The 27,103-nt window shown below is 37.6% G+C and overlaps 1 protein-coding gene across 6 annotated transcripts in view; it reads left to right on the top strand.

Moving 5' to 3' along the window:
• The window catches only part of cacna1ib (calcium voltage-gated channel subunit alpha1 Ib), a 203,490-nt gene that overhangs the window by 59,736 nt on the left and 116,651 nt on the right, over window positions 1–27,103 (top strand). For 5 of the 6 annotated variants that reach the window (XM_008434689.3, XM_008434762.3, XM_008434828.3 and 2 more), the window contains 2 exons: window positions 11,253–11,364; window positions 16,882–17,015. In XM_008434689.3, the coding sequence (XP_008432911.2) occupies window positions 11,253–11,364; window positions 16,882–17,015 (246 nt within the window). Of the gene's footprint in view, window positions 1–7,307; window positions 7,845–10,049; window positions 10,198–11,252; window positions 11,365–16,881; window positions 17,016–27,103 lie in introns of those variants that run through there. The other variant, XM_008434918.3, reaches the window with a different exon arrangement.

Here is a 27,103-nt window from a genome sequence, read left to right as displayed (position 1 = left end):
GGAACTGGGTCTCGAAAGCGGGGCTAGGTCCAACCAGGCGTTTTACACAGCTGAATGGTTGCCATGGGAGATTAAAAGATTTCTCAAACATGCATGAAAGAATCAAAGCAACCCTCCAGATATGCTTTTGAATAACATTATAACATGATGTAAAGCTCAAAAACAGTTAATCTTTACATAATGCTGTAAAGACCAACTGCTTTTTCAATGAGGACACGTGTCATACTCTGTTCATATATGAACGTTTTTAGATGATATATTTATAAACCACCAGATAAATGAAGACATTCCCCGAAATTTGGTAAATGGCAGTCATTAGTCTGTCATTAAAACTCGCCTCCAGTGATTGCTGCCTGCACCGCACTATCTTGGGAGCTGCTGAGCGGCGTGTGTTGACGTGTCGTTCGCACGTGTGCGTGTGCGTGTGTGTGTGTGTGCGTGTAGGGGTGTGTGTGTGTGTGTGTGAGAGAAAGTGTATGACGGTGTTTTTCTGACACAAGCAACTCAATTTAGGAACCCTCTTGTTGCCACTGAAAGTGATCCTGGTCCCTAAGGATACAACACGTTGTTCCCCTCATCAAGTTAATGAATATTAATGTCACCTTTTTCAGGTCACACTACAGTGACAGCAAACAACAGGAAACATTTTTAATACGTATTGTGACAAACGAGGGTTTGTTCTTCCCTGTTTATCTTTTTATTTTTTCTACAATTTATGTACTGTTATAAATAAGTTAATTAAGTAAAATGATACTTACAAAATTTACACTAACCTCTACTTTAAAATAATACTTTAAGGTCTTGATGGCTGTCTACTGAGTATATTTCCTTTTAAATGTTGATGAGTGAGTACAGTTGAAGCATTTAAGAAACTGATTCCAAATTACAAAATTAGCTAAATATTTTGTGGCTACAATCCAATTTAATATTAATTAAATCCAAAATAGTAATGTATGTTTTTTTTTGTATTACTCTGATTATTAGGAAATACTCCTGAGTTTTTTCCTCTACTCATATTTTATTTATTAAATTAAATCTGAACAATAGAGCTAAGAAAAAAAAGTTACCTTGTCAGGTTTAACCCCTGACATAAGTATATAACTCTGCAAAAGAAACACGGAGACAGAGATTAGAATTCAACTCGCTGCGAGGAGAGGTGTTCGGAGATGCAACCAGTCACATGCCCCAAACAAACTCTGGCTTGCATTCCGCTCTCCCCGCTTTTTATTTGGGGAAAAGCCCTGGTTACAAATGGTTTCTAAAGGTGGGGGAGCAAACAGGCTGAAACTGGTTTACAGTATGCATTCCTCTTCCTTCTCCAGATGCCCCCAACTGGCCTTCTTCTCCTTATAAGGTAATGGTCAGCATGCATCGTTGACACCAGCAACTCTGTCTGCTGGCGTCCCGGAGCGGGGGTGGTTTTACAACCACATGAAACAAATATGTGACACAAGTTTCTACTAAATCCACACACTATTCATAAACAGAAGAGATACTTTTATAGATAACTACATTATTTAGAATGAAAACTAATAAGTAGAAAAAGATAATATAACATTTATCCAACATACCTTAATATAAGATAACATGCTTTATTACCCACTAGATCCCCATAAAATTAACCATTCTTGGCATTATTTTAAAAATCCTAAAATAGCACCAATATATACACATACTCACCTATAAAATCATATACATACCAAACACATATCCATAACATTTATGCATACACACAAAATGAAAAGCTACAGTTCTCAACGAGTAAGCAAGGGATTATTCCAGAATGTTACTCTATAAAGGAAAAAAAGCTACAGATGAAGAAATTGAATAAATAAAATTAGAGCGTTTCCTAAAAATGGAATCCAGCAGAGACTTATTCCCACTTTTGTGTTGTGCTGACAAGATGAAAATGTCCTCGTGTGAAAATAATCAGAATGTAGATGCGGCGCCGACTCGACAGTTTTCCTTATCTTGCGCCGAGGCTTCTTATCTCTGCTGGAGTGAATTTGTCCGAGCATCGCATTGCGAGGTGGCGGTCATTCTGTCCACTTCGATACTGCTGTCAGTTATGAAATAATTTCAATGAAGAAAGACAGAAATCCTGCGTCACCGTATAAATGGGTTAAAAATCAATAGACTTATCCTTATTTTATCTGTCGCCTGTCTATCAAAAGCAGACAGTGAGAGAGAAACTGAAAAGCATAGATGAATAAAACAGATTGTAAAGCGGGAAACAAAACCGATATAATACCAGATGGTGAGAACTAGAAGATTTGCTGAGCTTGCTCATCTTTTAATAAAAGCAGACTGCTGCTTGCGATTGAAGGCTCTCTATTTTTTTCAATTTCCTCTCACCGCAACTGAGACACAGAGGTACAGCTGTTAGTAAACCAGCAGAATCCATTTCTACTTAATGTGTCCCACCAATCCTACTGTGTATTGAGTCTCCTCAACTGAAAGAAGGTGAGTAATTGCCGAATTAAGTAAACGTTTTACTGCATAAGCTATTAGTTTTTAGTGTACATGTACATTTCTTTGAAGGCAGGAATGAATATGTTACGGGACTTTATTATGGGCGCACCGATTGTAGTTTTCTGGCCGATCGCTAATTACCGATCTTTGAAAAGCCTGACCTGCTGATTCCGATTTTGGCCGATTCCAATTTTTTTTTTTTTTTGTCTGAAATGTTGCTAAATGTAGCAAGAAAGTCGCTGAGTTGCTAACATTGGGATGACTATTGTTAACTTTAAATGTGCAGACATGATCCTGTGGACTGGTCAGTCAGACTCTCTCACAGCAGAGCAGAAGAGGACAGTAGTTGATCACCCATCTCCCAAAATTAATGAAATCGGGACCAATTTATTGGTGCACCCCAACATTGAGAAAATATTTGCAATACTGAGGTAAAAAAAAATCACAATTAGAATATTTTCCAAAATCTTTCACCCCTAAATTAGAGTCTGACAACTAAGTTTTAAAACACAGGAAAGGAAACGTAGTGATCTGGAAACTAGAGGCATAACTAAATTCAAAACCAAAAGGACAAAACAAAACCACAAGTGTCATTAATTTCATAGCCTATTACTTATGACAAAACATGTTGACAATAGCTGCAGTTTCCATTATAAATGTGCACAAAACTTTGTCAATATCTCACAAATGTAAAAAAACAAACAAACAAAACAAAAACCCGCAGAATTTCACAACTGCCGATTTATTGGTGAACCTCTAAACTTCATTACTAAAAAAAAAAAAAAACAGAGCAATTTTCTGAAAACTGCTCAGTTTAAACATCAGTATTATGCTAAAAAAATGAACATTTTTCTAGATAGTCATGTATAATTTCATTTAATTCCCTTAGGCTTTTATTACAAGTTGAATTAATTGTATCAAACTATTTGGACCATTGAATGAGTCAAATACTGAGCTTTGTGTAATAACACTAATACTCTGGTTTCTTGGTGGATAAGTGGTTGACACCAGAGACCAGTAAAAGTTTGGTTTCATTTTTCTTTAGTTAAAATCTTAATAAAATTAAATGATCACAATTCAGGACATAATAGGGATTTGTTCACTGAAACTTACACTAATAGTACACACACACACACACACGCACACACGTGCGCACGCACACACACACACACGCACACACACACATATACATGGAAGCACAGTCCAGTTAAAGCTGACATGTCTGCCGTGGGATGTAATTGTCTATTGTTTAATGCTGGATTTCCCATTTTTAACATCCTTCTCACCATTTGGTGCACAAAACCTGGAATCATACAAACATTTTATCAAAGATTTACGGCATGCCATTAATGCAAACCTTCCTAATTATTGGTGTCTGGTACCTTGTTATTCTTTCTCCGTGGACTTTTGGAAATCTTTCCGGGGAAAAAAATGAGACAATAGGCTCCAAATTTTTTTTTTCAGATAATCATCAAGGTCACAGCAAGACTCCTCTCTGGTGCTGAAGGAGGGCATGCAAGACTAATGCTAACACAACAAAGGATTCTTTAATATTTTGAGGAGCGCTGGTTGCCACAGCAACAGGGCAGATTGTCTTGATGAATTTTACTGTATGGCAGCTGTGCGCCGGCCACCTGGGAAAGAAACGGAGGGGAAGCCTGATTTAGACGGAAGTCTCATTGATTTGGTGAGGTGGAGAGAGTTGGCATGTTCCTAACGTTTCTAATGACTAACACTCAGGATTTATCTATTGATCAGAAAGGTGTCATTTTCAAAGACCCTTAAAGACCCACATATTCCATTCTGCAACCACTGATTGGATTTAATTAGTAACTGGTCAAGCTTTGCATTTGTTGAATACATTTAGACAGCTTGGAGTCTCAGATGAATGAAACACATTCATATGCAACCACAAAATGAATGACATAATAAATAAAATTATATGTGCATAATGTTCATTTGAAGCTACAGTGATGACAGAAGAAAGGTTGTACACTCCCTTTTCATAGGGCTTACATACTGGGACATATCAAGAATGGTCATTGGTTTTATTTACAGCTCCGGAAAAAATTAAGATAATTTAAAATGATCAGTTTCTCTGATTTTACTCTTTATAGGTTTATGTTTGAGGAAAATGAACATTGTTCTTTTATTCTATGAACTATTAACACCATGCGTCTGAAATTTCAAGCAGAAATTTAGTATTTATTAGCAGAAAATTGTCAGGATGGTGGTTGTAACCGCTTGGAACAAATGCTCAGGCAGGCGACTGCGTGTTGTTTTACGTTTATTCTTCATCTTTCATTCTCTTCAACACAAGTACACTCAGACTACGATCAGACAACGATCTGACGACTTTCTGACGACGATCCAGCGCCACACAATGGTGCACGCAGACTTAAATAACCAGGGGAACAGGTGAACGAGATTACTAATCAACAGAGGGTAATTGACCAGAATAAACATAGAAACACAGAATAACCCCTAAACATAGAATGAGAATACAGAAATAAACCCAAAAGAACTGACATCATGACAAAAATGTGAAATGATGAAAATAACGAAAAGATGCAGTGCTCTCAGGCCTCAAATAAGGCAAAGAAAACAAGTTAATATTGAATTAGAAACGACAATACTAATGCTTTAACTTTAAAAAGTTCAGAAATCAATATTTGGTGGAATAACCAGTAGGTTTTTAATGGTGTTCAGCCCAGTGGTCTTTTCATTTTTACCAGAGCTGTGTAACATTGTGTAGGATCTGTGTGAAAAGTTTACATGCAAAAACTCAAGATTTATAAAACCATGCGCGCGCACACCGCAAAGCTCATTCCTCTCTGTAAATCACGGCTCCTTTTTATATGTTTGTGTACAAAGTTTCACCCCATGTTTTGCTTTCTACGCGTCCACATTCAACCAAAAACGGACAATATCTGAATGTTGAAGTGTGTTTAGCCGATCAATAATATTTTGTGATTAATAATGGCAACCATGGAGAAAAGAGTTAAAAGAAAAAGTACAATTTCGTGAGGCAGAAATCGATGTGTTGGTGAGTGAGGTGGAAGTCTGGGAAAAAAATACAACTTTTGGTAGCCACAGTAGTAGTGCGTGTGTGTGTGGATGTGTGTGGTAAATAAAAAGAACACACCGCCACTGGCATTGTAGGATAACGATGGGACACTCTGGAGTTGAGATAGTTGGTAAAGTGCGCCTCCTCTGCACTCCTGGGACCTTAATTCACATTGAATTCAGATATTTCACACCTAAATTACTTATTTCACCTGATTTCTGAACCCTCTGAAAATTTGGGAAAAAGTTAAAGTTACCACTCCAGTATGAAGTCATTGTTAACAACTGAAAAAGTTGCAGAATAACTTTAAAAAAATGCATAGTGTGTTTGCATCTGTTTCCTAATTTCCCAAGCACAGAAATGCTGTACTTTAATATAGCTGATTTTACATAAGTTTTCTGATTCTATCAGAGCCAAAGCACACTGGAATACAGTCCAGGAAGTTGCGTTTGAATTGCGACCACTTAAAACAACTCGGCAAACTTAATACTCTAATGCGTGCACAATGGCCAAAAAGAAAACGTTAGATGTAGGTGAAGGAAGCAAAGTGAGTACATATATCTGACTTCCTGCGGTGTGCTCTTACACCAGTTTCTGTCATTTTCACACAGGAATGCATTCAAACCAAGGGCAATCATTTTTCTAAAAAAGTTTAACTTAAAAAAGTTTATTAGACTGAACTTCCACAACGCTTTTCCAGCTATTCTGAACACTCAAAGCGTTTTACGCTAGAGTCACATTCACCCATTTATACACCGATATGTAGATCAGTGGGCAACTAGGGGTTAAGTGCCTTGCCCTCATGCTCATTGACCTGCGACAGGAATCAAACCTTCAACCTTCCAATTGCAAGGCCCCTACTCTATCTGCTAGGCCCTCACTCACCCCAAAGGAGGCATTATTTACTCTGAGATATTTGCTCTAAGCGTGTCTCACTGTTGCATTATTAAACAGCGTTCCATTCAGAATTGAACGGCTGCTGTAAATTGACATTTGGGACAAATTTTTATTCCATATGCAGAAACGTGATGCTGAAATGTTCATGTGGGAAATGAAGTAGCGTTTGTGTGAATCCCCTGTTGACGGTCGGCAGGTTGCCGAAGAAACGTGAGGCACTTTGCCTCCTGGACGTCTGTTTGGAAACAATTAAAAATTGTAGAGGTGAAAGAGAGAGGTAAAGGGGTGAGGGTTAGAAAACGTAACGCCATGCAGTGAGGTGTTAAGAATTTATCCAGCGCCTGCTGTCGCATGCCTTCAGCTTCCCATGTCTTTGCGGTTCTGTCACGCTGAGGCTTCCGGCTCATGTGCGTCGTTTTGGTAACTGTCCACCATTTGCCACTGAATTATGGAGCTTTTCAGTCTTTTTTTTTTTTTTTGACAGGTCTGTGATATACTCACTGAATATTTTTCCAAGAGTTTTGAATCACACTTCTTTATTTTGCGTTATTTCCAATTAAATAATAATACACAATGGTCTCAAAAACTTTATTCAAACTAAAAATGGGTGGACAGAGTGTGATTGTCAAGTGAAGTGGCTTATTTTTACTGAGGCTGTTGTCACTTTGCTGGCTTTTATTTCTTGCTTGCTTTTCATATCTGTAAACAAACAATCTTCTACCCGTGCATTTAAATAATTTGAAGTGTTTGTCATGACCTACTAAGGAAATGTCCAATTTCCTTAGTAAATGGAAGGTTGAAGGTTTGTGCAGCCCTTGTCCACAGTAGCAGAGATTTATTTCACCAGACTGTTGATCAAGATGTGCTTAAAACAAACTGAAGTGAATTTAAGCTAAAACAAATGATTCAAAGATATTAAAAATAAGCAACAAAAAAAGAAAAGAAAAAAAAGAACCCCTGTCATATTTTTGTAGCCTACAATACATCCAGAATGATTTACAGATCATTTGTGTAAAAATCAGTACATCTACACTTTCCCACACTTTGAACCATGCTGTTCATAGCCCTGTGCGGCATGTATTTTTCTTCAACCACCAGGGGGCTCTTTAGCAAGAAGTGAATCATTGGAAGTCAGAATTGGAAATCAAAGAAGAAAGTGCTAATTTTCATTTAGAACAAGCACATGCTAGCAGCAGACACGACGGAAAAATGTCTTCAAACTCGTATGATGCAGCTTTTAAGTTGAGGTCTAGAACAGGAGGGAAACAGAGCCGCTGCCCGTAAACTTGGCGTGAATGAATCCATGTTTCGGCGTTGGAGACGGAGGGCTGCGTCCTTAATAGCAGATTTATTAAGAAAAACCGAGAGCGACATACCAGCGGCTTAGAGCTCGGTGCGACTTATATATGTAAGTTTCCAGTTTTTATTTATTTATTTATTTTTATTTATTTAGTTGGGTTTTTTTTTTACTCTGTAGGTGCGGCTTATAGTAAGGTGCACTTTATAGTCCAGAAAATACAATACACAAAACCATTTTCAATGGATGTCCAGAAATAAGTGACAGCAGAATATAAAACATGTGCTGGAAAAAGTGGCACAGTCATTTGCAAACACTGATTGAAAACTGATTGACAACGGGGACCCTCGTCGGGTCAATCAGTGTTGCTTCCTAAGTGGACAGTTTGATTTCACAGAAGTTTGATTTACTTGGAGTTATATTGTGCTGTTTAAATGTTCCCTTTATTTTTTTGAGCAGTATATTTTGGAGGTAATCTCCTTCCTATATCCCTGCCGTATTAGAGCTCTGTGCTTTGAAATCCACTATTGGAGAGTTGATGAGTAGCATGTGATTGTTACAGAGAAATAAAAAAATAAAAAATAGATGGAGCCTTCTCCAAGGTACCCACACTAATTGACTCATTTTTCAGAAGAACCAGGAGACGGACTGACAATGTGTTAATGGTGGCGTTTGCATCACCAGTGTTTCCCCAGGAGCGTCCTGGAAGTCTTCGCCACTTTAGCAACACTTGGACTCTGTTTGTGTAGACTTCACTTGAGGTTGGATAATAGCCTCCAGATAATCCTCATAGCCTTAAGGCTGTCATACTTACTTAGAGTGGAGAAATAAGAAAAAGCTGACCCAAAGTATTTTTTTTCTTCAGCCTTGCTTCCCATTAAAATATGTATTTTTCTTGGAAAGGCTTTGCTGTTTAGAAAAAGTCCTCCATCCTTGAAAATAGCAAAAAAAAGAACGTTTTTTTTTTTTTTGTGTGTGTGCGAATGTTATCAAATGTCGATTACAAAGATGATGATCAGCATTTAATTGTAGGCAAGTTGTTCCTTCATTTTCAGCATATTTTGTATTTGAATTTTCAACATCATAACCCGAAATTACATTAGAGCTTTATGAAAAAAAAAGTTACTAAAGCTAAAACGAATAAACCAACAGCGACAAAGCAATAAATACAACGCTAAACACTTTAAACCCATTTTCACTGAAACTTAAATGTGTCAAAGATAATTGTAAATGCTATTCGTCATAGTAAACAGAATATACCCGAGTAAAACGAAGGTCAATAAAACTTTAATGGCATTTCATTCAAGGTAATGGCATTGTTTAAAAGTTTACTACAAAGTTTTAATGGGTTAGTGGACACAATGCGTGTGAGTTAGTTAACACACACTTAAAGATAGATGTTTAATAAAGTTTTTTTTACAACACTGAGAAATTCAAGTAGAATAAGTAAATAAGTGAAACTTAAAAAAAATTGTGTTGAACAACATCAAAATGTTCTTATGATGTAGATTACATAAATGCAAGCAAAGTGCTATTTTAATAACATTAAAACATCTTTGTGCTGTTTGAAAACTAAATCAAGAACATAATCTATATCTCCATTCTACAAATTTTACACTTTTCGAGTCCCAAATTTTGGTAGTTTCCAACTAGATTTAGTTTCTTGAAGATTGTTCACATCTTACATGAGATGAATAAAGATTAAGAGGCTATGAAAAAAAATGGATCGATGAATAGATTTTCAGACACCTCCTACTACTCTCCACTTAATATTTGATGACTACATTTAAGGATCCAAAGTTAAATTTAAATTGTTCCCCTTAAACTCTCACGTCTCCTTAAACATGTGAAACATAAACATGTTTTTCTGCAGATCTAAATATTTTTGAAAGACAATGATGTCTATCAGCTGACACTCACTCATCCAGCCTCAGACTGAATGTTAAGTGTGTGTGTGTGCGTGTGCATGTGCTCATGAAAGAAAGTGTGAGTGTAAATGTGGGTGGGTGAATGTTAGCGTTTAGTTATTTGAACCTGCTGAGTTTCTTTTGCACGTTTTCTGCTCATGTAAGCACTGGGAAGTGGGTGTTTGTGTGCAAGTCTCGATATGTATGCGTGTGTGTGTGCGTGTGCGCGCGTGTGTGTGTATGCATGTGTTTTTTGCCCACTCATAACCTATCTTTATCCACGCTGTGATGTCTACAGTAACTTGTTTTCTTTGTTGAAGGGCCCAGAGAATTCTCTGCAGTTTCCTCTCTATGGGATCAGTTTTCTAATATTTAAGTTTATTTTTTTTATGATTTGTTTCTTGTTAAGGCTGCTTTCCTTCTGCTACCAGCAGCCAGGCAGCAGCCTGAAGGAGGACCTGGACTTCCTGGGCAGATCAAGCTGTGCAGCGACTGCCTGAACGATTCACATTGTATCAAACTGTAGCACCTTGACTCTTCTCTGGCAAAAACACCTGGTACTGCACTTTCTCTCTCCATCCTGTTTTTACTTTTTTATTTTTTTTATTTTTTACCTTCCTCTAAACTGGGCTTATTCATGCTGTTGTGTGAATTTTTGGCATTATCACGCATTCCTAAACTTTAGCTTCGTAGGGCTTTTTCAGATCCCAGACAGAATCGCTGAATCAATATGAATTAATTTCCTCGCTCAAAGAAAGAAGACAGAAGTTGCTGCAGCTGAGTTCTGCGTAGCTGCACCTGTAGTGTCGCTAACGGCTCACTTAGCTTGTTTTTTTTTTATTATTTGAGGTATATGTGTGAGTGTTAGTGGAATGATTAAGTTAAATGGAGAATTTTTTTATTTTTGGTGTTAGTGTTCCTGTCAGAGAACACTAATGCATTTTTAAAAATTGTAAAACAATGTGTGCTTTTACACTGGAGAAAAACACACGTTTTTCTTTTCATTAAATTAGAGTGCGTTCAGATCAGGCCCGCTTGTCGGATTACAAGTGTGTTTTGAAAATAACTCCTTTTAAACCCAAAGTTCTGTTTTTCTTTTGTTATTATTATTTTATTGGGCTGATGTTATATTTTAATATTTAATTATTAAATGTCACATTTTCATAACCTGCGAGTAGAAAGTCGCCATAGTTAACAGAAATACAAGCTTCCAAACATCTTTGTGTAATTCATATAATGTTTCACTTACTGATAAGGTTTCAGAACTACATTGGTTTTTCATTAATATTCTGATTTTACTGAACGTGTCTGTACATGAAGAAGAAACTATATATAACAAGAAAGTTTACAAATAAGCTTTAATATACAGCTCTGGAAAAATGAAAGAAACCGCTGCAAAATGATCAGTTTCTCTGATTTTACTTATTACAGGTTTATGTTTGAGTAAAATGAACATTGTTATTTTATTCTATGAACTACTGACAACATGTCTCTGAAAGTCCAAGCAAACATTTGGTATTTATATTCTATTTTTCTCCTATTATTTTTAGTGGATTTGATGTTTTTTTTTTTTTTTTGATGTGGTAAATTTTCTTTAACTGCCTGTTTCCACGTGGTTCGAGCGTGTGAGCATGATGGTGATCCTGCTGAACTGCGTGACCCTGGGGATGTACCAGCCCTGCGAGAACATCGACTGCTCCTCAGACCGCTGCCAGATATTACAGGTACACAAACCACACGTCATTTTCACAGAAATGGTGTTTAGAACTGGTCTGCATACACCTACATTATTAGTTATCCAATAAAAAATGATAACTATAGGATGTCAGTATTTGAACAGTAGTATATGGAAATAATTGTAATCATAGTCATTGTAGTATTTTTTTATGTCTAATCACTTTATAATGCTAAAGTCTACTGAAAATTGGGATTTTAGTGATAATTTGACTTTTACAGTCATAATTATGCCTTATAAGTTTTCTTAGGATTTTTTCCCCATAAAACTGATGCTAATATCTGTTGGTTTTTATGCTCACATACATGCACATTTTGTACAGTTTTCCCTTTAACTACCCAACTCACGTCTACCTTTCTTTTAATTTGACAAATGTCCAGTACTATTTTTCATATTTTGTAAATATTCCCATACTGTATAATCTCTTTACAGTACAATATGGTATTTTTTTATTCTGTTATGTTTTAATAAAGGGTCACCATTTATTATTAGGGAGTGGTTCTGATATTTTAAATTAGCCTGAGTCTCCAATAGCTTTGGTATCAAGCTGCTAAACACAGAACCGCCTTTCTTTAATGCCAGGAGTGTCTTTAGTGGGTGTAACATCTGCACTCAAGTGTGTGCAGACATGACTTAAGTCTTTTGCTGGAAGCCACTTCTTAAACCAACTTGCTCTCCTTTTTCTTACATTCTCAAACATACACACACACGCGCACACACACGGCGCGCGCAGACAAGCACATCTTGGAAACACTGGCAGTAGATTGATTTAACTCTCTAAGGAGGGCCGATTGTTGAGTTGGACCTAATAGAGGTTTCCCCTCCAAGTATCTATGGACTCTGTTTAATAGCAAAATGGATTTAGTGAGCAGCTTCACCAGAATCAATGGAGTTCTTTCAGAACATTTGTGGTTCAATAACATATTGTTTAATGCTGAACATTCAGCTATCTGTGAACTCTAACGCATGTGGCTCTTCAGATGAGGCTTTGTCTTAACTTGTAATAAATGGTTGGTGGTTCAGTAGATCTTAGTAGATTTTACACCATTGTGCACCAAGATGAGTAGTTAGCTAAAACTAACAAATTAATGAAAAGTGAAATTGAGAAAATGTTTTCAGTAACTGAGATATGTATAAAAAAAGGCATTTTATAGTGAAAAACTAAACCTATAGAAATTATGGACATAATACCCTTCATTTTCATGTTTATGTATCTATTTATTAGCCTTTTGAACTGATGTGAAACTGATTTATTTATTTATTTTGCCCCACACAAACAGTTTAAGTCAGGCGACATCAAATCACACTACTCCATGCTCCTCCTGGTGGCTATGCTACGCTACGCTAGTCTGAAAAATGGCGACGGCAAAAGTTGGGAGAAAACATCAGTCAGTTGGTTGTTTAACAATAATTGAATCAATCTTTTGAAAATACTATCTTCTTTTGAGTATTCATCACCCACTTCATATATAAATAATCACAATACAACTCTTTGACCTTTCTGAATTCTGCATCTAAAAATTAACCAAACTATGAAAAAACTAAAACTACTTTACTAATATAAACGGAACGAAACAATATTTATCTAATAAAAACTAGCAAACTAGCACACTCTAAAGAATAAATCTAACTGAATTAGACAACTAAAAAGTAACAAGACTGAACTAAACTATTAAAAAAATTAAAAGATTTTATAACTGTGGTGTACAGATATTTCTGATTGTACCTGTGAAAACAGAATCAGAAAACAATCGTTGCAGCTTCGCACAAAGTACCAGAGAACAAAGTCACAAAGTTGTTGCAGCATCAACTGCTGCAGCTTCTCCACTGGCCCTCAAGATGACCATAAATTGAGTGGCCCAGGGTAATACCACACTGTATTAAAGTTGTCAGTCAGAAAGGCTGTAAAACATGAACCCAAGAGAATTTGCTGCAAAACTCCGACAACAGCAGCAGCTTGTCCTCTTGAGTGTTTCAGACTGTGTGCTGCATAAATCTTGATTGTTTATTAAAAATCATATTTTTCCCTTTTTTTCCCTCCAAGCCTTTACTGAACAGTAAGACTTTACAACATGATGGTTAAAGTGTAACCGCTCTGTCGATGTTATGTAGATCACCGACCATTAAAATCATGTTTCAAATTGTGCAATAAAACCCCAAAAAATCATGAGTTGTATGAGAAACACAATATTCATTTATGAAGTGTGCTAAACAAGGAAGTTCTGTATATGGAGGTTCCTCTTTGCTTGACCTAAAGGGTCTTGTAACAGTACAGATACCATTTTCTTTTTTAAAATCACATTCTATGTAAATTTTTCTTTTTTAAAATCACATTTTATGTAAATTTTTCATCATGATGAAAAATTTTTTTAACAACAACCCAAATGACTGGGTAAAAATTTTAACCCCCAAAAACTTTTTAACCCAATGTTTGTTCAAATCTACCCAACCTGTGACCTAACAGGATTAGTCAAGCTGTAGACTTCCAACTTAACTCCTGAGTTATGATTTTTGACCCAGTATTTGGTCAAACTAACCCAACCTGTGACCCAACGGCTTGTACCCAACAGATGGGTCATGAAAATAACCCAGCATTTTTTAGGGTACATTGATTGTAATATTTTGGTTCATTTCTGTAACTCTAACCCTTATGTGATTTTGAAATATAACCTATTGAGTCAAAAACAAATCTAACTTCATCTATGCATGCAGGTACAACCTTACATACTTCTGAGATGCAGTAAGGTTCCAAGTATGATATTTAAGTATCTGAGTTGGTCTGCTACTAACAACGCTTATGTAGAGATTTTATTTAGTCACTAATAGTATTTATAAGTAATAATTAAAGTAATTACATACAGTATCTCAGTCAACAATAAATGTGGTAGAATGGATTAATTTTATCAGCAGTTCGTCAGGACGTCAATAAAGAATACTGAGGATCTCATTTTAGTCTTTACAACAGTTTTTGTTGTTGGGGTCATAGGTCAAATTGTATTTACGTTTACCCAGTTCTATCCTCGGGGATTATCCAGCGTACAAGAGAGGAGAACTTGTACGCTTCATCATTTTTGGAGCTCTGTCCATTTTCTCCTGGAAGGTTGCAAACTTTAGTTCTTCCTCTTTATTAGCTGGCCAGCCTCGTGTCTCTAAAATTCCCCAGAAATCCATAGGCAGCGGTGTGTGCTGCTCTTCAGCTGCGAGCTCATCACTAAACGAAGACGGTTCGGCTTGAGATCGTGCCGCTTGCAGTCCTGCCCCCCTGAAAATCAAATTACAAGCAACGCCGAGCGTGTCAGTTCGTCTCTAATCCCCCGTTTACGCAGAAAAGAACAGTTAATCAAGGCTTTGTACTCAAAACAGCAATTCCCCGTTACAAGCTGAGATCGTTTTGATTTGTTTTGTTCTTTTTTTTCACCTTCTTCTCTTTCTCTCCATTTAATTAGATGTTTGATTAAAGCTGGGTGTGATATGAGGGCTGCCCATGCGAGGCTCATCTTTGATTACTTTTCAAACTAATTATTTTCTATTATCCCACCATTTAAGGGCAAAATGCTAAATTTCTCTGGGAAAAAAAGAGGTTGTAGCAGCCTTTAGGCAAGGAAAAAAAAAAAGAAATTCATATTTAATAGAGAGAAGATGAATGCGGCTTTGAGATGGAGATAAGAAATTAGAGAAAAGATGAAACATTAACTTTGAAGAACAAGACGGAGCAAGTTTAGAGAAGAAGTTGGTATGAACTTTGATTTTAGCCATTTATTTTATGAGTTTGCCTCGGTTACAATTCTGTTCACTGTGCATGAACAGAATGTTAAGACCTGGTGGAAAAGGCTAAGAGGAATTAACTTCTGTGCCATCCCATATATTTAACCTAGTTTTTAGGTTTTAATTTTATCAACTTGAAAAAAATAAACATAAAACTAAAAACTTCAGTGACGTCCATTGAAAAATTGCAATAATTGTGCTATCAGGGATTTTGTTAGAAGTTTTCTAAAGGATGGACATTTTATATTTTCCAGGCACAAAGACACATTTTACAGCTTAGTCAAGTGACTGTAACCTTCAGTTTTGATAAAAATTCTGTATAAATCAAAACTTAAAAGAAATTTGACTTTGCGTAATAGCTGCATCTGACACCATGAAATTGGTGTCTGTCTCTTTAAAAACCTCCCACCCTTTTCAACACCCCCTCAAGTCATCACAACGATGCTCGACCGTCTTAAGAGCGTTGCGGTTTGTATAATGCCCTTAGCAGACTCTCAGTTCCACCAGATGTTTGCTAATCGCTGCTGCCGCTAGTCTGGAGGAGTCTGGATGGGGACGGCGCAGGGGAGGGTATTAAGGCACCACCTGAATGGTTGCCATGAAATATTTAAGGATTGTACTACATTTCATCAGAGAGATTATGCAACCACGATTAAAAATATATATATATATATGTATTTCATCTTTAGTCCAAAATAAATAAATGAAAATGTTTATTCTCAAGATTTTTCACATCTTTAGCAGCAGTGATGTATCCAGCTCTGTTTTTGAATTTGTGTGCTCAAACATTTGAAAGTGCATGATGTAAGTCATATCCACTTCATAAAAGAGGAGCAGACAAACATAATAACTTGTTCATATCACAGTGTTTTCTTGACACTAGGTGATATGCACCCATCGAGTTGGATAAATAACTTGTTTTCAGTCTTTAAAATGTCATTGTCACAGTCAAGTGATGTACAAAAGCTAAAGGTTTTGTTCAGTCATGTGGGAGACAAAACAACTGCTACCATCATTACAGAACACAGTCAGTTTGTCTCTCTTTATTATCTTCTAACAGAGGTCAAACACATTTTGTCTTCTTTTCTCAAAGCTGCTTTTATAAAAAGTGTTTTTTATATATCTGTTAGAACTGTCACCATATCGTGGCAGTACATATATGAGACAAATTGTCCGTGAAAAGATCGACCTGCTCCACCTCCTCCCTGATCTGCTATAAACGTCTGAATAAATGTAGCACTCCAGACCAAAAACAACCAATCAGAGCCAGGAGGATGGCCTTAGTGCTGTCAATCAACATCGTGTACGTGTTGCTAAATGTAACGGCAGAGAAACAACTTACTAGTATAGGAAAGCCATCATCGGTGGCTACGCTAACTAGCTTGAGCATTCACAGCAGGTTCTCCTAGCTACAGCGTAGCAGAGAGCAAGGAGGGAGATGAAAAGGGGGCAAATGGAGCCTGATTGACAGCGCTAAGACCCGCCCCCGGCTCTGATTGGTTGTTTCTAGTCAGCATTGGAAGCATTTCTTTCACTGATTATCCGTCTCATGCCACATTTATCATGACATAGTGACAGTTTCAACAAATATGTAAAAAATATATATTTTTTATAAAGTTGCGTACTGCAGCTTTAAGATAAAAGCAAAATATTTATTTGCTTTTTATGCAAAACAGTTAAAAAAACATTCTCCCTTCTGTTATAGTTTGAACCCATTAACTTTATTTGTTTATTTCCTCAGGCGTTTGATGCGTTCATCTACATCTTCTTTGCCATGGAGATGGTCATCAAGATGGTCGCTCTGGGAATCTTCGGACGGCGCTGTTACCTTGGAGACACGTGGAACCGCCTGGATTTCTTTATCGTCATGGCAGGGTCAGAACCTCCTGTTCCCGTAGTTTGACCCTCGTCTAGGCGGGTTGACACACCCTGACGGGTGTAGTGAAAATTCACAGAGGGGCACAGAAACATAGGCAGCATATGTAAATTAGATGCAGAATATAGAACATATAGACCAAAATATAGCTGAATAATTTAAAGTTGTGTAGCTTAAACGTTAAACATTACGCCGTACTGCAAACGTTCAGAATCGTAACCACAGCTTGCCAGTGCAGCACGTTTAAATTGCTCCAAAGTTCAAATGTAACCATGACTTATAGTAGCTCTATTTAAAGACTGGGCCCTTGAATCACTTTTTTTGTCTCAAACTGCTTTGTCTTCCTGACACGTTCCTTTGCTCTCTCATGCATGGCTGATCATCCCATTGTTAAATATATATGGCTGCATTAAATATTAATATGTTGATAGTCGTCGGCTTTCACCTGGGACAGCGCCTCTAATAACGCGGTGATGATGCGACTAATCACCGTAAAATAATTCAATGAATCAGCTGGAACGAGCCTGTCATAAATCCTGCATCACGTTCCTGCTGCTGCTTGTGAAAGGAAACTCGGTCACGTCTCTTACTGCTGGAATGATGTTTTTATGAGGAGTTTTTAAACATTTCACAGGCAAATGTTTTCTGTATATCGGGTCATTTTTGTTTGATAATGACATTTGTTTAAAGATCTGAAACACAGTTACTGGAAAAACAGAAGAAGCCTCTCAGGGAGTGAATACTTTTTCACAGCAAATCTATCATTGAACCTTTGAGAGCTTCAGTTAAAAAAAATGCGTTTTGTTCATTTTTTCTGAGCTTATGTCAAAGGTTCCCAAACTGTGGGGCACGCCCCCTAGGGGGGGCGCTGTGCCCCCCCCTAGGAGGGTCAGGGGGGGAAGCCGTCTGGATGTATGAACAAAAACCATGAAGCTGTATGCGCTGGGTTTTTACTTTAGAATGGCCACCTCTGTTATTTCTATGTCAATTTGATACAGTAGGGGCTTCCACACTTCCCATATCTGTGTCCTCTGTCACTTTTATCAGCAGTTAAAACTGTTTAATCTGTTGTTAACATGTGGTAACCTGTTTTTCCGATCCGCCTTTAACCCAGATCCGTCGTAACCCAGCGCTACGACGCTCGCGCTGGGTTTAGACCTATGTGGCAGTGAAGGAGACCTGCTGCTGCTGTGCAGAGCAGCGCAGGTGTGTGTTAGATTCATGGCAGCAAACCAGCAAAATGTAGCAGACTTTTCACAGTTTTCCCCCCAAACTAACAGACTGAGTTGAGTAAAGCTGTTGGATAAAAGCTAAAAGATGACTAGCTAATATCAATACATCACCTTAAGCTTAACAAGTAGCCTGTAGGCCTCCGATGTTGTTGTCTATGTCCAGCTACGTACATTCATCTTTCCCCAAACAACCATTTGTAATGCATAGGGGGGCCCAGAAAATGTTTGAAAACCACTGGCTTATGTGGATCAGAGCCATATTTTCTAGTTTCTTCTTCTTTCTCGCTGCCTGTAATAATGCTTAGAGCATCTGTCATCTGCAGTAATTTACTCCAACCACATCAGGCTTCTTTGATGTTTTTTTTTAACTTTAGTTTTATATTATTAAATATAAATGCATTCTGAAATTTAGCAAATGTTTGTAAAAAAAAACAAACAAAAAGAAACATGTACAGTGAAGAACTGAAATGACCCCAAATCGAATAATTGAATTCTACCATGCAGAACGCCTTAGTGCTTCTGTCTTAGGCAAAAGGTCACTAGTTGGGTTTAGTAATGAAATTGCACAAATTAGAATAACAGAAATAAATTTACTTAATGGAAACATTCCAATTTTGAAGTTTTCAGTGAAAGTTTTTTAGCGCTTGGATGATGTGGTTTGTTTTTTATCCATATTTAAACACTTTTTTTTGCATCGCACGAGTCATGTGACCAACAGTGAGAGGTTACTTCTGGCCAAAACCACAAAGAAGACAACAGGAAGTGGTAGAAGGATGATGGTTTTATTCTTGTTTTTTTTTTTTATGACAACGTATTGAATCAACAGCTCTTCTGTAAAATGGCTGACTACTTTTTCTCCAAAACACTACCAAGTAGGCGGGGCTTGTCACTCCAATGCCTGAATCAGACGCCGACGTCTCCTCTGATTGGCTGATAGAGGATGAGCGCTAGCACCATGTCTGAATTATGAATATATCTCATGTAACTTTACATCCACCGCTCGATGTAAGTTTTAATGACTTATCGCATGAGCAAGCTTATTCATGTGTTACTTTAAGTTCATTTCTTATGAATTTGCGTTTTATCGACATTAGCAGAATATAGACAGATTTGCGAACATTTGTAATGGAAACACAACTACTGTCAAAATGTGATGCAAACCTGTGCATAGTCAGTTCGATAGATAAAACTGGACCAGTAGGGAAACATTTATACTATATATATGTAATATCTGTAAATGTCAGTTATCGGCCATATTAGCAATATTAATATTGGATATCAATATTGGCCCAAAGTTTCATGTAGGTGCATCCCTAGCAAAAATTTCAACATGGTTCCTACCATTAGTTGCTGGACTCAGAGTAAACCAAAGGGAAAGGATCATGCTAACTTACCAAAGAATACTGGGACTGTAGATTTTTAAAACATCACTTTCCAACGTATTGTAGACAAAACATTGTCGTGAAAACACTGAAGTTACACAGAGTACCTGGAGTTATTAAATGAGCTGTCTTTATGAATCCCAATAATTTATGTGGCTCCTTTTTGCTATTCAAATATGTAGGAAGTTACCTGTGAGCTCCTGCCAGAGGCATTTGTCCAGTCTATTTGACCACAGGATCGTTTCTATCCTGTCTTTTGAGGAGGGAGAACGTCAGGGTGTGGAAACCCTGAACCTGTCCAGTTACAGGTCATTAAACTTCTTGACTCCTGCTCAGGTCACATGTTCTGTCAAAAAACTCTGTGATTTGGTGTCAAACTTTTGTTCCATCGGCTGACACCACAGACAGTCTCAGCAGACAGCCTTTGTCCTCCTCGGGTTTATTTCCGTTAATATATTCATAGAATAATTTCAAAGAAAGACAAAAGGCGGCTCAACTTCTAATCTCAGTCCTGTGGAATGCTAAAATTCATTCTTAAAAGCTAAAGTTTAACGTGTTCTTTCATAATTTATGTTTCTGCAGGAACATGACTTTGCTCTTTACCGGGATCTATTTTCACAAGTTTTCTTATTCTTATTTTCTTATTTTTAACAAAAAGGCTATAGAAAATATCGTTTTCACATAAAATGTAAAGAAAATACATTCAAGTTTGTGGCTGTAACACGACATCCAGGATGTGTTCATTACATTTTTCCTGGTTTTCCTTTTTCCTCTAAATCCTCCTCTTTATTCCCCATCTCTTCTTTTTCATTCAAAATGGAGGTAGGTTTTTTCTCCCACTGTCATTAATGTGGTTTTCTCTTGACTTTCTAGCTTTTATCTCTCAGTGGCACAAAGTTTCAACCCTAAGGCCCGAGGGGCTTTTGCATAATGTTTGATCTAATCCCTTTTTCCCTCTGATTCCAAAAAATGTTCAGCTCTTATATCTTTCCTTATCCTGCTGCTCCTTCTCTCTCTCTCTCCCTCGGTCATCATCTCTTAAGTATTAGGCACTAAGTGGAGACCTTTTCCCTCATCTTTGGGCCAAATCCCGATGCTTAGTGCATGCATGGCAGAGGGATTCCACTGCCATTCCCCGATTACGCTCTAATATCACACTGGCCACATGCAGAGTGTGTAGCGACGTGGGAAAACGCCGCGCCCCCCGCCCCCACCAGGGAAGTGCGTATTGCAAACCCAAACTGAACCGTAAGCAATCTGCAGGAAGGAGTCGACGAGCAGCGGGAGTTTAGCTTGGATTGCTCAGATTGAAGTCACGCGTGGTTAAAAATGAAATCTGATGATTTTTAGAACTTGGCTGAGAGTGGAGGAGGCGGCTAGCCAACCTGAAACCAAACGCTTCCTTTCGTACAACATCCGACAACTACGTTATACAAGATACATCATGACTGACATGTTTCCAAAGGGTGAACACGGACATACTTGCTTGTTGCTGTGCAGTAGGGCTGCAACTAATTAGTAATCGATTATTCTATCAGTTATTCAAATTTTGCAACATTCAGCAAATTTTTCATTCAACCATGTAAGTCTTTCCACGTACTCTTAGAAATACATTAAAATATGCAAATAAACAAATGATTCAGTTCTTCTTTTTAAACAGGGAAATATAAACATTTTATAGCCTAAAATGCAACAACATGACATTCCTCTAGTGAATGCGAACCAGGTGAAGCTAAATCAATGCCACTAAAGATGTGTTTATTGTAAATCCAAACTATATGTGCATTTCTGAACAGTTACTGCTCCGAATATGTTGTATATTTTAAGTGAATGGTCTTTCTTTGAGTTTGTCCAGTTGGTGATTAATCGATCCCTAAATTAGATTAATCACTAATCTGATTAATCACAATTAATCAAATTAATCCGATTATTCATTTCAGCCCTGTTGTGTAGATTAGATTATTATTTAAAACTGATTTTATTTAAGTAGTTCAAAGTAAGTTGCTGAGTAATATCTTCAACGTGAGTGTTTGTATGGATTATTTATATGGAAAGTGATCAATTTTAATGGCTAACGTAAAGTTCACTTTTTTCCTTTCTTTTTCTTCCAAAGTAGGACCTGGCTATGTCTAGATGTTATTTATCTGTAATAAATTTCTCCCTAGAATACAGAAGAACGTCCATCTGCATCAACCAACATGCACGATTTTGCCACCCAAAATCCTTCAGAGGGGCACAAATTGCCCCCGGACCACACTTTGAACACCCTGTTGCTAATCGCTTCTCGTTACGCCCCGCGTACTACACCATGCTTGACATGCTATTAGTCTGAGACTCGGCCCAATCGCAAAAAACTGTCTCAGTGCTGGAAAACTGGCTGAAAATGAACCAAAAATAGCCCAGTGCAAGCACAGCCAGATGGAGACGCAGTGATAAGGCTACATCCTGGAAGAGACATCATGCTAATCTGTTAGCGATCAAACCTCTGCACCAAAGTTCGCCTGTGGCAGGCTGCAAGAAAAAACATTGGTTTTCTTGTCACAAAAAACACACTGGACGTTTAAAAAAAAGAGCACAAGACTGTGGAAAAAGCAGAATGAAAGCAGTCTGCTTCAGTTAGCCATAATTAGCATGCCTTCCACCTCTGCTCGCTGTCAGCATTGTTTTCCCCAAAGTGACTCCGATGCGCCTTTAAAGAGATTAATTTCTACATTTTCCACAAAGCAACACAGAGGCAAGCAATCCTGCGTCCCTGACACACTTCCTGTGTTTATATGTAGCTGCAGAATTGCGTGTTTTCTCTATATTTAGAGGTGTGTGTACTCTTTTGTCAGCCTGTCTGGTGGGATGTGCTAGTAGAGGCTATCGGCGTGTGCAGACTGAGCGCTGGATTCCTGAGGCCTCAGAGCTCCTTCAGACCCATCTGACCTGCTCTGTCTGTCTGCAGCACTCAGCAGAAGCAGCATAGCAGAGAAAATATTATATTTGATCACACTGTGAGTGGAGGATTTGTGTAATTTAGCCCTCGCCCCCACAAAATAAGTGTCAGAGCATAATGCCAGAGTTTGTAATTTTGTGAATTTCTCCTTTTTTTCAACCCTAATATGAATCAGAATCAAGAATTATCCATCTAACATGAATCCTCTTATGTAGCTGTTTCCATGTAAACCTGCCAAACTGAGATACTCGTGGTAGACTTTATGCATGCCCACACGCGACATCAGCCGAGTCATTCTCCCAGTTCATATCTGCCGTTGACATGACTCCGGGCTAATTCAGCTAAAATTTACCCTCACAAAGCAATTACATTTTCACTTGGCATTAAAAAAAAGTGCTCTGAGGGAACTGAACCTCAGTTAGCCGCCTTATATGCAAATAAACACGTAGGTGTTGAAACAGTGGGCTGTTAGCTAAGCAGACAACAAGACATAACCGTCTGCTGATGTATCTGTAACATCACAGTTTGTGTTTTTGATCACTTGGACTGGGTTCTAATTCAAACACCAGGTGTAAACTTTGTGGTTACTTTGGCTACAAGCTCTTGCTGAAGTTAATTAAAAGGGAATTGAACTTTACATAGGTGTACAGTTAAGCTCCAAATGAGCTTGACATGGATTTATTGTTGTTTTTCTGAAACCAAGAACAGAACTGTTTTTGTTTTATGATTCAAAATGGCGTTTACCAAGAGATAATAAGACGACATACAAGGAGGTTCCAGATACATAACAAAAACGGCAAAAAAACAAAAATCTTGCCAAACAATTTTGTCTAGTGCAAATATCTTAATGCACTTGACATAAGACAAAACTAACTTACAAGTAACTTTTCAGAAAGATAAAGGAGCTTGCTTTAAGTTATTCCTTAACAATGATGAAAAAGTACTACTTCCATTTTCAGATTATTTCACTTACAACATGAAAAAACTGTCTAGTTATAGGAGCTTATTTGACAGTAATAATTGTTCACAACATAGAAGCTTTGGAGTTTGTTTTTCAGCCATTCCTGGGAATGATTTTATCGATCTCATACCAAATAAATACAGCATCAGTGTTGCGATACCGATACTTTTTTAGTCCAGTTTGATATATCATCATCTTCTTTTGCTGTATTTGTTTTTACTTTTTCTTTAAAATGTTTTGATAAAGCTCAGTACAGGGGTGCTGTGGTGGCACAACCCATATAAGGAGGCCTCAGTCCTCGACGCGGCCGTCGCAGGTTCGATTCCCGGCCTGGTGACCTTTGCCTCATGTCTTCCATCTCTCTTTTAATGTCTTAGCACTTTCAAATAAAGGCCACAAGAGCCAAAAAACAAACAAAAAAACAGGACAGAACAGAATAAAGAACTAAACTAAACTGAATGTCCGAGATAAGTCAGAATTGTTTTTTTGGGGGGGGGGGGCGATAGTGTGCCTAATAAAAAAATCAATCTAAGTAACTGAGCTAACGCTAACAGAATCTAGCAGTGGCGCCACCCGTTTGTCAGGACATTTAACTTTCCATCTGTTCACACATCCACGCTGCCCTACCTGTTTGTGAACACCAGCTTGTTCTTGTAGAACATTTGCGCTGCATAAATGTCATATCCATGAATCAAACAGATGCTGGGGGATTACACGTTTTAACAGCTTCACTCACATTGTGAACTGTCAAACCTTTCACTGTTGAGAACGGCAGACGGAAGGGCATCCCTGATGCAGACCTGCACCGACTGAACATCACAGCTTTTATGAAGGTGGGACTTCAAGCAAGGTTGCTGTTTAGATTAAACTGCAGCAAGTGAACCCCATCAAATGGCAACTATGTCTCTGCGTGTGTGTGCGCGTGTTTACTACAGTCGGTTTTCTGAACCATTACTCACACTGATGGAACTCTGGTGTCATCTTGTGAAAGGGCAGATTAAGAGTGCATCGCAACAAAATAACACACACGTTTGCCACACATTTAAATGATAATAAAATGACCTTCCCCGAACACACACCAGGCCTTCCAGCACCGTACGCATTGCTTATTCATGAGTAAGCAGCTCCAGTGACAACTCAACTGTTTGCTGTTGTACATTGTTGCTCTGACAAGTCCAAAATGTGACAATTTACGTGTATATAGCAACAGATTAATATTCATCCCAGATCGGTATTCCATACCCCAACCTTGCCCCTGTAAGTGAAGAGTATAAAGTAGGGATGCACAATATTGGATTTTTGGTCAATATTTGATATGCCGATATACTAAAACTCATTTAGCCGATAACAGATACCGATATTTTTTTCCTTGACCTACTTGCTGAAACGATATGGCTTTCTCTACTGTGGAATTAAAATACTGCATTATGTTTGTCAGTTTAACCTGCTACCAAATGTAAATGCTAAATAAGAGGTTGAAAGTGTTGTAATTATGTTTAAATTTATTCATGACATTTGCTCTGACAATGATGACACTGAAAATTGCAAATTTGACGTTGCGCTGCAGGCATCATTGTCTCTGGTTTGTCAGATAAAAACAACACATTTTATATCAGTGAGTTATTTTGACGGAACGGCCGATGTCCAATATTAAACTTTACAGCTAATATTGGCCGATACCGATACCGATACCATACCGATAATTTTGTGCATCCCTACTATAAAGTTTTATGAAATATCTGCTAGTATAAATGCAGAATGTAGGACGTTCGGCACTCTCTGTTGGTGGCACAGTCTGTCTGGAGAAGCAGAGCAGACCAGAGCAGAACCAGAACCAGAACCAGAAGACTTCAGAGGTCTTCTGTTTCTGGTTAAGTAGGGCACGCACACGCAGCACATTTCTATCCGCCTTTTATTTTTATTTTTACTGTTTGTGACTGTATATGCGTAGAATAAAGCCCTTCAGTTGCGTATTTCTCACATGTGCATTCTCATACCCCAGCAGGGAGTTTCACTACAAGACTTGGTTTAAAAAATGCCGGAGTCAGAGATGCAAATCTCTGGTGAGGAGTCAACGATCGGCTGGACACGGTTTCCCTAAAAACCGACTCCGTGTAAACAGACTCCTAATGTTTTAGTCTTTCTCACTGTAGAATGCCAGGTTTCAAGTTCAGTCACTTAACCTAAGTCATGACTTACCTTCTTTCATGCCGTTATATTAACACGCATCTGTTTGTTCCAGATCTGTTTTCACAGAGGAGCTCACACTCACTGATGATCGGTCAAATACATGTTTTAATTAGTATCACCTGCCTCTTTCTTTTCCTCCTAGGTGTTTTTAGGTTTTTTAAAATTATTTATTTATTTTTTATTAGATTAACAAAGTGAACAAACGGGTTGCATGCTATCATACTTTCAAGGTTATATTTAAACTGTTTTAGAACCTCGATGAAACCAGATTTTTTTTTATGCGTCCTGTAAACTGAAAATAGAGTTTGAATAAGTTTTAGCATCTGCATGCTGTCTGTCGTTTATTGGCCGATACAAGATGCTGCAAATGATTTCAAAAAGAGAACAATCATTGTAATTAACTTTACATAAATATGTCTAGAAAATAAAAATTACATTGATTGTTTATTTCTTGATTTCACCTACATTAGTGGGAATGTATATGTCTAAATGTTCCATAAAGATGTTGGTTCAGACATAAAGTGAATGTTTTTCTAGTTAGAAAGAAGAACATCATGAATATGAAATTTTGAACATGTATTTATGGAAATGTACTCAGGATTTCTTTAGGATTTCTTGTTTTTTTCCCACTTGACACATTTTATTCTTCTTAAGTCAATCTTCTCTCAGAAATTATGGAGGGGGGAAAAAAGGCTTTAGTGTCTTTTCAGTAAAGAGACAAACTGTTGCCTCGTGCTTGCTGAAAAAGCAGATGTGAGCTCTTAAGAACCATGTCTTACATGAATAATCAGCTCTTATTAAAATTTATTTTTGTGAAAACCTTGGGGATTATGTGCTGTCTCTCCGAGTTAATTTTTCTCTTACGTCTACTTAAATGCACCGACTGTCGCTTGTTTCTTTGAAGACGGATGCATGTTGAGTGAGCCGCGTAAGTCGGGAGACAACCTGACGAATTCACAACAGTTATTTTAGCAGCTTTGCAGCTTATTTATTTTCCTTTATATAGTAAAACGACTTATTGACGTCGATAGCCAGGCGCTGTGGAGACCGTGTCATTTGTGGCAAAGATTTTTCTGGCTGCTCAACATTTGTATTTTACCCTGAATGCACCATGAAGACGAAGGAAAGAAATAAAAATGATGAAGTAAGAAGAGAGAAGACAGGATTTAATCATCTGTAGCCAACCTGCTTGAAATGTTAGTGGTTTATTACAGGAGTTGCTAAACTTTTCCACACCACGGCCCCCAAACAGGCTTGGCGTCTTCTGGCCAGAAAATATGTAATATATGAGAATGTGCTACAAAATATGTAAAGAAACATTGAATTTTACCATTTATTTTTCTCACTATTCAATAATTATTACATTCATTTAACATGATAACAT

This window comes from Poecilia reticulata, chromosome 1 (genome assembly GCF_904066995.2).
Source record: "Poecilia reticulata chromosome 1, P_reticulata-male-v2, whole genome shotgun sequence".
NCBI lineage: Eukaryota > Metazoa > Chordata > Actinopteri > Cyprinodontiformes > Poeciliidae > Poecilia > Poecilia reticulata.
Note: the sequence above shows the minus strand (reverse complement) of the source record. Positions and strands in the feature narration are given on the sequence as shown.